Source organism: Oenanthe melanoleuca, chromosome 3 (assembly GCF_029582105.1).
Source record: "Oenanthe melanoleuca isolate GR-GAL-2019-014 chromosome 3, OMel1.0, whole genome shotgun sequence".
Lineage (NCBI taxonomy): Eukaryota > Metazoa > Chordata > Aves > Passeriformes > Muscicapidae > Oenanthe > Oenanthe melanoleuca.
In genome coordinates, this window is record NC_079336.1 from 42,120,653 (window position 1) to 42,132,747 (window position 12,095).

Below are 12,095 nucleotides of genomic sequence, written 5' to 3' on the forward strand. Positions count from 1 at the left end.
AGACATCAGTTGCATCCATAACTGTTTAAAAACTGACAAATCTGAGCAACTTCACTCTTGGAAGCATAAGCCTCTCTTAATCTCTTGGCAATGAAATCGCAGCTCTCTTTACTCTATGTTAGTTCAGCCAAGAACTGCGCCATTGTGCGCTATTTCACAGCTTTGCATTTAAAAAGAAGCAATGCTCACTTAATGCACAGTCATCCTATTATCGACACCACAACTAACCTTGAACGATCAAACATTTATCCCATAAAGGTCTGTTTGCCAAGTTCTGTTTTACATCCAGAAGAGGTAAACACAACCTGGAAAGTCCTGTCCCCCAATCAAGTGCAAACAGCACACTCTCCTTTGTGTGCTTTACACTCGGTTTCATATCCTGCCCATTATATGGAAAAAGAATATTTTGGACCAGTTGCAGTCTCATACCTCACTTAGAATGTAAGTTCAAATGCTAGCAACAATATTAGAAAAAAAGAATTGTGAAGCAATGTAGAAAACTAGGTTTCTCTGAGAGAACTCAGCTAGATGATTTAGCCTTTTTTTTTTTTTTTTTTTTTTTTTTTTTTTTTTTTTTGGTAAACATCTGTTTTTCTTAAATCAAAGAAGCAATGTTCAGATTGTAGGAATCCTCTTTGTTTCAGGTCCTGAAACTGAAACAGCCTTTATAGGCTTTTTGAGGTCCAGCAGCTTCTGTCATGGCAAACGTGTTATACGTCCTTTTCTCAAAAAAAAAAAAAACAAAAAACAGTCACTGTCTTAGAAGCAGCTTCCCGGTCTTTACCCTCACTACTGTTGGGAAGCTACTCTTGCTTTGGGTGGATAGGAATCTTCCCTTCTGAATTTGCGTTAACATGGGTCTCTGGCTCATGGCTACTCGATTCCCTAATCCACCTAGTTATAACCCATCTAGTATAACCTAGTCATATCCTACAGCAGTGCCTTTGAGAACAACCATGAATTTAAAAGGTGAATGCATTTTTCCAACAGGAATTTCCCTTTGATATTGGTGAAAATTCAATCAGGACTGAATTTTTAATAGAAACTAGAGGCGTGGGGACCCAGGTTTACAAGAAGAAAAAAACCACCTGTTTAGTGGTTATTACTACAATAGAATGTGATTGAAAGCAATTACTTTTCATAAAAGTTTATGTAAGAAATACTTCTAATCATTAGTAATGTAACCACTTAGCAGCAGCAGTCATCTTTAAGAAATACTGAATATTTAAACCTTGTTTATTTTTCTGCAAAGATATCTTACTATATTCCATCTAAAAGATATCTTAGCATATTCTATCTAAAACCCATGTATATTGCTTGTGGTCTTACACGATGTGAGCAGAGGTAGGGACATTCACAGTTTTTACATTTTGGATATAAATAAAATTGTTTGATTAAAAATAAATCTTACTAATACAGACATTTTTCCTCTAATGTTCTCCCACTAAACCCATTTTTATGAAAATAATGATACAAGCAACTAAGTGTAATTGTAGAAAATTATCGCTAGTGATTTGCATATGAAATACACACCTTTTACAGCCTCTAGTAGCATTGTTCAACGAGCTTATAAATAGTACAGCTGAAATGCTGCAAACAGAAAACAGTTTTCGATGGGCACATGCTATGAATGAAGAAATGTTCAGACACAATGTGCAACTTGGAGAGCTTTCATCAAAACTAGCCAAGAGGGAAAAATGCCTCATTTCCTAACCACACTGTGTTTTGGATAAGCTGGTCACATAGAAAAACCATCACGCTCCTCTGCAGAGAGTAAAGCTTTTAAAAAAAAGGGTTCATATTTTTTTCTGGGGGGGGAAAAAAATTAATTTACTATTGGTACTTGTTGAGATTTTTCTAATGGTTTCTGCATGACATTTAATTTCTGTAATTTGACATTTAATAACTGCTAAGATTTGAACCTTGCAATTGAGGCTAATCACTTGCTGTAGTCATTGAAGGCATAGAAAAGCCTAGTTTTAAGGGATTGTTTTTGTTGCAAGTAAAATACTCACTTTTGTGTACAATTTTAAAACTAAAAATGATGAACATTCTTCTAACAATAAAGCAGAGTATTTTCAGTCTCTGGTATTTGGACAAGGGGTTAAGGGAGGAAGACAAAGTGGAATAGGGTAAAAAAGGAAATGTCAAAGTAAGATTTTTTTTATAATGTTGCTGCAAAATTGCAGTTTTCTTACACAATATATCAAAATATGTCTCAAATGGAATTTAATATATAAATTTCTCAAAAACCAGATAAATCTGAGAACTACTGTTTTAGTTATCAGTGGGACATCTGCCTGTCACTATTAGCCAAGAGGAATGTTCTTGTTTGATGCGATCACCCTTTTCTCCTGCAGACAGACTTGCAATTTCACCATGTGAAGTCGGTAGCACACTGCCTTCCAGTTTAGCAGGTAAACCGTCTCGTTGCTCTTTCCATTTTGGAGAAAAAGGTTGCCTTTCCTCCAGAGATGCACACTGACTAAGGCACTTTGCAAATAGGCATGAATTTAAGTCAACTTCACGCACTGCAGAGAAGGAATCTCCTACACAGGGGGGAGCCCGAGCATTCTCCGGCTGCTGTCGGGGGCTGGGAATACGGCAGCAACGCCGGGAGCTGCGGGCAGAGTCACGCACAAGCGCGAGTGCATGAAGGGCTGCACAAAGGTGACTGCACGAGGCTCTGGTGTATCCATGCCAATCTGTTTGTCACCCTCTTCTCCCCTTCACAACTCGGAGCAAGCTTTGTACTTTATCTTTTTGGTTATTTTAAAGGCATCTGCTATAAGAATTTTAGCTTAATGCCACTTTCTCTTAGCTTTAGAAAATCAGGTTTAGCCTAAAAGAGAAACACATGAATGCTAATTATGTAAATAATTAATGCATTTTAGGGATTGGTTTCCGAAAGGTAAAAAAAAGAGGATAATTTAATTCAAAGACCATCAGAACAGGTGACTTTCAGAACTGGAAATATTCTTTCCTTTGAACTGCTTTGAGAGACTGAAAAGCTTTAGCTCTTTATTTTTTTGTAAGACACTGTGCAGGTAAAAGACTTTGAAGACTACAAAGAATAAAAAAAGTTTGATATCTCAGTCTTCTGTGAGATTGAAGTAGCTGACGAGAGTAGTGACAGCCAGTGCCCTGACCCAGAAGCCACTTCCTTGATAAATCTGCAGCATGGCACATTTGCCTGAGTTAGCCTTTTGTGCTGATGAAAATTCAAATACTGCTCAGAAGAAAAAAACACGGGGAGATCTCACCAGCAGCTGTACCCCTGAGAACACTGGTCTGGCATCCTTAGCACTGCTTGGGGCAAGAAGCATTCCCCAGCAGCTTCAGAGAATGCTTCCTTAATGTTTCCATTAAGCCAAAAAGAGCTTTTCAATCTTTTAGCAACTTCTGTCAAGTTCAACACTAAATCACATATGGGCCACGCGTGCATTTTTTCTTGCCAATAAGGCAAGGCACACAGTTACGTTAAGAGAAGGGTTAAATTAAGAGAAGCACAGCCAGCTGATCAGGTGTGCCATCAAATCCATGCAGTCAAATAAACCTGGTAATCCCTTTCCTTCTCCTGGCCAGAGGGAGGGCCCCTCAGTTCCTGGATGGCGTATTCATTACCTCATCCTTTTTCTGCTAACCAGAAGTTCCACCCTGGGGTCGAAGGTAGCATCAGTCCTTCTGCACTATCTGGGGAACTGCTCAATAGCAACCAGAGTGGCAATTCTCCTCTATGGGCCCTTTTTGGCCACCAAATTCCTCACATTTCACATACCCCAGCTTCCACATTTGAAGCATCCCACTGCCTCATGCTCTCCTCACCGTAATGCAGACAGAAGCACTCAAATGTGCATGTGGTACCCTCTCCCCTGAGCAGAAAACAGCTCCCTTGCCAGCCTAGATGGTGGCTGGTAGGGAGGAGGAGGAAGACACGGTCTTTGAATAGCTGGAATGTTGGGACAGTCTCTCCCCAGCTGAGGCACAGGCCTGCAGGGTGAGCAGGAGGGAGATTCTCTTGGAATTGCTGGAGCAGACTGGCCAATCTACCCACAGCTGGTGCCTTGATGTCTGGCCAAGTCACGAGCACCAGGTGCTGGCATACAATGATGTGCTCCATACAAACTTCCAAGGCATGGACCACAGGCACTGGATTTCATCCGGGTCTTTAGACACTGGGTTGTTATCCAGGCTGCTGGACATCACCTCTACCACTGCTAATTCCCTCAGAAACTGGATACTCTCAGTGGTTGTCCACTCTTGCCTTAAGAGTTTACAAGACCTTCTTCACACTCAACACAAGCTGCCTCCAGAGGCTGCTGATTTTCACTCCTTTTCCAATCCTTTTGTTGATGTCCCATTCCCTTGTGAGGGATCCCAGCTGCTGGGCTTCCTTGCTCTCTAATTCCTGACTGTTGGCTGCAGTACCACAGCACTGCAGCAGCCAGCTGATAATTAGCTCACCAGGTTGATGGCTATAATATTTATGTGTATCTTGCAGCTTACACAGGGATAAGGACTTGATGGTTTCTGCCTTGTTTATGATTTCTGTCTCTTTCCCCTCCTGACTGTTCTTGTTCTGCTGCACAACAAGCTGCCTCTCCAAATCTTCCTTGTCCCTCTTGGGAGAAGCTTTCTCCCTGACTGAGGCAATCAATTTCTGCCTCCAGTTTCTTTGTAACTATAGGGGTAACTGATCGAGTTGAGAGGTGGGTGCCTGGCTTAGCCATGGTGCTTTTTGTGTGTTTTAGACACAGAGACCATCTCTGTCCTCTAAGAGTGCTGAAGAGTTCTTGGAAGGGTTAGGCCCAGTCCAGCACAGCGTGAGAATTGCATCCCTTTAGCATAGCCAGGGCATCCTTTTCTCAAGTGTACTGTCACTTTTTCAGGATCCTGCACTTGTTTGGCAGTCAGGTCCCACACCACCAGAGGTAAAAACTGTTCTAGATATCTTGCCACCCATGACCACACAAACTCAGGGCACATCCCTGTGTGATATTCCTAAATACTCATTTAATCCTAGGAAAAGCTGGATACAGATTCTTGAGACACACTGATGTGAACATTCTGATTACTCAGGAGTGCTCAAAATACTGAAGAGTTGTTGTAACAAGGTGGAAAGCAACTACCCCAGGAGGTAAAGAGGAAGGTGCTGTTGCTCCCTCCACAAACTGTCTCTCAGAGGAAAAGACAGAAAAAGTGTAATTGTTAATTATCTCCACGAGATGGTTCCCAAAGAACTGGGACAGCAAAGCAGCAATGCAGAGCCCAAATACCAGATTAGGCTCAGGGCCAGTGCTTTCATCATAGTTCTCCAAGGGAAAACACAATCAACTGCTACACAGCACAGCAAACTGCAGAAGACAAACCCAGCCTTCAACAAGCTCTCAAATAGTAATGTTTACTCTTGAGCATGACAGGGAGTGGGTAAGGGAACAAATAAACCTGCATTGAGAGTAAGTCAACATCACAACCAGCAATAGCTGAACAGGCATAAAAGGTTCCCTCTAGCACACACTGGTAAAACATTTTATTACCTTGAGCTCTATGTGTTCCATCCTGGGTACTAAAAAGAATTGTGTTGGACAGCAGCTAAGCAATTCAGAGCTGCTCAGTCAGTGCCCCCCACCATAGGATGGCGGGTTATTAGTTCTGTATAGACAAAGGATGGATACAGTCCCTCATAGAGGTATTTTCTGGGCTGGGATGAAGCACATCTGGGGTTAGACATGCCCAGCCAAGTTCAATGGGGTACATCTCACCCCCTGTGCCCAGCACAGAGGAACAGGGAGCAGCATTCCTCTATCCAGCTGAGGCAGTGTGAGGCCAGAGGCAGGCAAAAAAGGGCTTTTTGTATTTGCATTACTTGCTTCTTTACTAAAAGCAAATGCAAAATCGTTCAAAGAGTGTTTATAAGCTGGTGAGGGCTATACTCTTATACTGATGAGTATAAAGGTAGTCTACTAAAGTGCCTTATGATTAAAGCCTACTTCCCCTTGGTATTTGCTGGTGCTTCAGCTCAGTGAGCGTGAGTGGAGGCAAGGAGACTCTCAGACCAGAAGAGAAAGAGCTTTTTACTGAACTACTTCTGTTCCTGAAACAATCTGAGACTACAATCCTAAAGGATATTGTGGGAAACTGATGCCACCAATAAAAGACACAAATTTAGTAGATTCTTCTAAAAATTCCTAGCTATTAACAGATAGAGAAGTGTCTCCGCACTTCACCCCAGAGAAGAGCAACAGTGAGAAAATCTGTGGGCTGAGTTAAAGACAGTTTAATAGATAAAAGGGGAAAAAATGAAAACAAAACCACCAAAAACAAGAAAGGAAAAAGCAATCACTACCAGTCAATTGATGCCCAGGCAGTCCCCAAGCAACAAATCCCTGGAACATCCCCCCTTCCCATCCCCAGTTTTTATTACTGAGTATGATCTTGTACAGCAGACACTATATCGGAAGCCAGCTGTCCCAGCTGTGCCCCCCTCCTGCCCCTTGCCCACAACCAACCCCTCATTGGGTGTCAGAGGGAGGAGCAGAGAAAGCCTTGGCACTATGCAAACACTGCTGAGCACAGCCAGTGAGCAATGCTGGTTTAGATACACATCCAAAACATGAGACTGATAGGAAATTACTCCATCACAAGTGGGATGCAGTAAATCAGGATGAATTTTATTATTTTAATTTGGTTTAAAAAGAATCTGGGACTTTGTCCTGTATTTTGTGCATCTGTGGAATAGTGCAACAATTCCACACTGGTGATAAGTTGGGAGGAGCAGCCACCAGGAATGTCTAGTTGAGTAGCTGAGTGACTGAGGTAAATGGTGTGAATGCCTTCCTCAGATCACAGGCATCTCTCTCCTTGGCCTGCTTTAGAGGTAGGTGGGGACAAGGAACCAAGGATACAAAAGAAAGACCATGACCAGACTAGACCAGCCCTAGGGTTACACACTGCTCAGAAACTGTATGAGGTGTGAGGAGTACATTAGTACACAGCAATGACTAATTCACCCGGAGTCTGACAGACAGGAACAACACTTTGCTTGTAGTTTACCTGGAGGAAACAAAACAACAAAAATTTCTGAAGAATTACAGGCAAATACCTTAAAGATAAGATCATTTGATAATATTGATAAGGGACAATTAACGTTATTTGGTATTTTTTTAAATTAAGGTTGAATTGTTTAGGAGCAATTAGAACATTCTGGTGATAAAAATACAAAAAAAGATGATTAATTTTTGGTGATTCCCCCTTATTGGTAACAAGTACAAATAAAAACTTGTACTTGTGTGAAAAAATAAACAAGGTGTACATAGTTTTGCAGTATGCTTGGTATTCTTTTCACACAGTTGAAGTGAAGTGACTCAGAATATCTCCAGCAACCCAAGCTTTTTGCAGCCCTAAATCATTATGAACAAATTAACATAGATGTAAGACAAAGAAAAGATGATGAATGGCTCTTACTTTATGTAATATGTAAAAACAAGAGCCAAAGAAAGCTGAAATATGACTCTGGTTGAACTTAGGTAGTTCTTTCAAGCACATTTTTTATAAGGAGAACTTCAGGGAACTTCATGGATAACTGCCTGGAATAAACCATGCTTCTCAGTGCTTTTCTTCTGTCTTCAGCCTTCCTGCTGCAGTAACAACAGTAACTCAGGGAGAAGTGCCAGAGTCTTGGGAAGAGAGAAAATGCCAGGGTGGCAAGAGAGAAAGTGCAAGTAAGAAGGGATCTGGTGTTGAAGCCATTCTCCAAATAAAGTGAGTCTTGAGTTCTGGATGCTGCTCCTAAACAAAGATTGTGACTCAAGGTTGCTTATTATACATGAAATACCATGGCATAACGTGGGCAGAATGTACACAGAATATTATGTACATTACACAGGATGTATTTTCAGTGTATTTTTAGAGGATAAAGTTTTTATTTATATTTTGCATTTGGTGGAATGCAACACGCTGATCTATGACAAACAAGCTGTGCAACAGGGAGGGAGTGCAGGGGGAAAAGGAGGGAGGAGAGAATTTAACAGAAATAACTCCACTTAGTGTTTGAGTGAGGGATGTAATGAAATCTGTTTGCTGTGCTAGCTGTCTCCAGATTGGGCTGTAATTACACCACAGAAGGAAGAAAGGTAGCTGAGTCTCAATCTAGATCATTTATGTAAACTCAGCCTTCTTGTCAACGGCATTCTCAGATTGCACGCGTGCAAACCACAAAAATCATCTCCTATGAACAAAACAGAGACGGTCTCAAATTGCAGGCTCCTGATACACCTTATAAGCTGTCTGTAATTGGACTTGAAAATCCAACACACTGAGGTTCAAAACTTCTCCAGTATTTTCTGCATTTTATTCAGTGCAGTGACTACTCACAGAGGAGCATTCCTGCTTCCTTTCTACCAAAGGCTGATATCTAGCCTTACAAATTAACATTTATTTGGCTTAAATTAACACAAGTGTCACAAACATAGGAAATTCTTTTGTGTAAGACTCTGTTGAAACAAACTGCTGGTCTGAGGGAGGGATATTCCTTCCCACAGAAGAGTTGGAAAAACCTCATTCTTTGACTGAGAGAAACACTTTACATAGGCACAGTATAAACTCCAGGCACTCAGTTCCCTTAACAGAGCCAAATTATTATTTGATTAAATATTTTAAAGCTCCTACTTACCATGCTTGACACATTCTCTCATCAAGTTTCTCAAATACAGAACTCATTAGGCACAGGGTAATTTTACATTTGAATACATAAAAAGAGTGTGAGGAGACATAACTGTGCGCAGGCAGAGAGGGATTTCCCCCCCATTAATCCCCAAACCGCCCTTCCCCTTGGATAAGGGTATGTGAATTCCCGGCTTCGGCAGCTCGCTCTCTCCGGGCGGTTTGAGCGGGTTTCTCGTGACACCTGGATCTTCACGCCCTTCCATCCATCCCTCCCTCCCTGTATCCCTCCCTCTGGCAGGAAAACCACCGGCCTCCGCCCTGGCGCCGTCCCCGCTGGTGCCCAATCAATACCGACTTATTTCCTGTCCATTTGCTGAGGTCACGGAAACGGGACTCATTAATTATTTCTACCGGTGCAGCCTCAAGTGCGCTTCTGGCACGACAAGTGAAAACCGTCTGTGACCTTTTTCCTTTCCTCTCCCGAATTTCGCTGGCGGCGGCGGCAGCGAGCGTTCCTCTGCCGGGATGGGACGAGGTGGTCAGAGGTGGGAGGCAGCACCGGGTGCTCCCACCTGTGGAGGGAGAGATGCTCCTCCCGGAGCGGCGGGTCAGGGAAACCTGGTCACGGCGTAGACAATGTTGGCCAAGGCGTCCCTGGCCTCGGAGGGAGGGAAGCGCTCCAGCGCTGCCAGCGCTCTGTTTCCGTGGCAGCGGCAGAGGTCGATGGCAGAAGTCACACCTTTGCCAGCCTTGATCGCTTCCTGTAGCTGTTGGAAAACACAGGCACATCGGTGTGGGGGGGTTTCAGCCGTGCACAATTAACTCCGGGAGCTCAGGGCTTCTACCGCCTCTTCCCGGGGTAAAACCAAAGCCATCAGACAAAGCCCTTAAATCCTCTCAGCTGCTCTGTTTAGCTCCCCACTGCAGTGAAACTGTGTGTAATGTAACCTGCACCACCCGCTACTTCAGCACCTGAAAGATGCTGGCTCTCCAAAGGGCACACTTAAACTAAAACAAAAATTTAAATTTTTTAATATCTGAACATTTCATACCTCAGCCACTGCCTGAGAGCTTTTGTTCAGAACTGGCAAACCAGCCATTTGCTCACACTCCTGTCTTCTTCAGTGAAAACCTGCATTTTATGGACACCCATTCCATCTCCTGATTTTGGAAACCAGCATAGGATGACACAGGTGGAACGACCATATTTTGTAATAGGGGTTTCTATTTATAGACCTTGTGATTACATTGGTCAGACTGGAAAAAAGCAAATTTTGTAAAATGTGGTAAACTATCATACTGAACTCATAAAAACTCCATTTTATCACTAAGGCTATGGAATTTGACAAAGGCTTGGTGATATACCATATGAAAAAGAGAATACTTTCATGGAATAACTGACATTTCTCAGCAAGTTCCTAGAAAGATTTGGCACCTAAAAAACTTGGGTAAATGATGAGTTAAATTTCCTATTAAATAATCCAAACAAAATCTACAAAATAAAACATGCTATTTTACCCATACCTGAACTTTAGAGCAGAAGCTCTAAACAGCTTTTATTAAGTGCTTTTTTATTTTTAATTCATACTTTTTTTTAACAGCATCATGAGACTGTCATGAAATACTATTGCATTTCCTACTCTAAAATACAGATGTTCCCAGACCAACTCCAGCGTGATGCCTGTTGCCAGAACCTGGGGACAAAGGCCAGGTGGGTCTTGGGATTTGATTTTTCCAAAAGCATTACAGCATTTCATGATCTTTAGCATGTCCTACATGGTTTTCACAACTGTCTTACATCACTGCACCAGCTTTTTAAAAAAGTGGCTTTTCTTGGATACAGGTACCTACAGTAGCAAACTATATATATGTATATATATCTTAAACAAAAATCCTAGATATTTCAAAATTGTAAGTCACCCACTTCCTATAGATCCTTGCATTCGTACAGAATGAATGATGCTTCTTATCTGAAAGTGGATTCTTTATCTGTATTTAAAGATGAAATTAGCTGAAAGCATATTACAGCACTTGAGTGCTCAAGTCCCAGTTCATAAAAATTTTATTCTCCTCTTCAGTTGGAATCTTCCTGCACTGTGTGCTGGAAAGGAACTTGCCCCAAGGCATAAATGCATCACATAGCTAATTCAACATGTCTTCTAATGAGTGGGAATCAGCCATATTTCTAGGGCTCTGCAGCAAAGGTGAGGATAGGTGAGATGAGGTGCTCTAGCTGTGTGCAAAGATGTCCCTTCCTCTTCTTTGAGGCACAACCTTGTGGGACAGTAGAACCCATACACGTTGAAGCAAGCTCTGCTGATTTGCTAAAGCTTATTAAAAAGGATTAGCATATCTTCTAATACTCATGGAAGTATATACTGGGATGTAAACAGGAAAGAAAATAGCTCCTAGAAAGTCTTCAAATTGGTCAAAAGCCAGAGAAGCTTAGCTTAGGCATATATATGCTCACATATATGTATCATGACTTAGTTGAAAGAGCAGAGTCTGGAAAGGGGGAGAATCCTAACACAAGGACTCAATCCATTTACACGCCTGTCTTGTGTAAGCCCTCAGACACACGCACTGCTTTGAAGCCAACACAATCGCAGAGCTCGTGTCAAACTATAGGCAGAGGAATCACTACACAAAAATCAGACTAATCCGCTGTTGAATGTTTCCTAGCAAAGTTGAGGAATGTCAAAATGGAAAATACCTGCTTACATGGCAAGCTTTTCAGTTAGAGATCAATCATCCTGTGTAATGAGCAATTTATACCCCTCCAAAACTTACCTGCTTTATATTCCATTTTCAGAAGCAGCTGGTCAACTCAAGTAAGCATTTACAGAGGCAAAGCAGTTTGAACTAACTAAGACTGCATGCTAGCTCTATTTCAGCTGGGTTGCAAAAGGGAAAAAAGAAGTACAAATCTGGCTTTTTGCAGTGGGAAAATTATTTGAGACATACAGGAAATAACTCTGTAACAAACTAGGCTTCAGCTGTCCTGCTGTATGCAACAGCCCCCCAGTTTAAGACTTTAGTTGTAGTCTTGGTTATATTACAGTTACATTTTCAGACACTCTCTCAAATTTTGAGCTCCAATAATTTTATGTAATGAACTTCACAAACTAAAGACACAGAACAAAAAAAAAAAAAAAAAAATCAATGCATCCAGTATAGATGCTTTATTTTAAAATTTGGATATGAGCAGCTAATATTTGCAGCAAATGATCAGAAAAGCAAAATTAACTGGCTTTATTTTTTACTTTATAAACTTCATTTAAGCTGCCTCATTAATTTCTTCCAAATATAAGAATTTGCTCCTTTAGTCTCCACTTATATGGCATATTTAATTTTGTGCATATTTCCTCTTGTAGGAACAATTTAATCCACACAACCTTCTTCAGAATGATATTCAGTAATTAAAACAGAAT

At 41.5% G+C, this 12,095-nt stretch overlaps 2 protein-coding genes across 2 annotated transcripts in view; one reads left to right on the forward strand and one right to left on the reverse strand.

Annotated features, from left to right (window-relative positions):
- LOC130250842 (basic proline-rich protein-like) overlaps window positions 1–9,126 on the forward strand; it is a 15,163-nt gene extending 6,037 nt beyond the window's left edge. Inside the window, exon 3 of the mRNA XM_056486955.1 lies at window positions 8,865–9,126. Within this exon, the coding sequence (XP_056342930.1) occupies window positions 8,865–9,126 (262 nt within the window). The remainder of the gene's footprint in view (window positions 1–8,864) is intronic.
- The window catches only part of PDSS2 (decaprenyl diphosphate synthase subunit 2), a 110,697-nt gene continuing 105,252 nt past the window's right edge, over window positions 6,651–12,095 (reverse strand). The window contains exon 8 of the mRNA XM_056488000.1: window positions 6,651–9,431. Within this exon, the coding sequence (XP_056343975.1) occupies window positions 9,273–9,431 (159 nt within the window). The 3' untranslated portion in view covers window positions 6,651–9,272. The remainder of the gene's footprint in view (window positions 9,432–12,095) is intronic.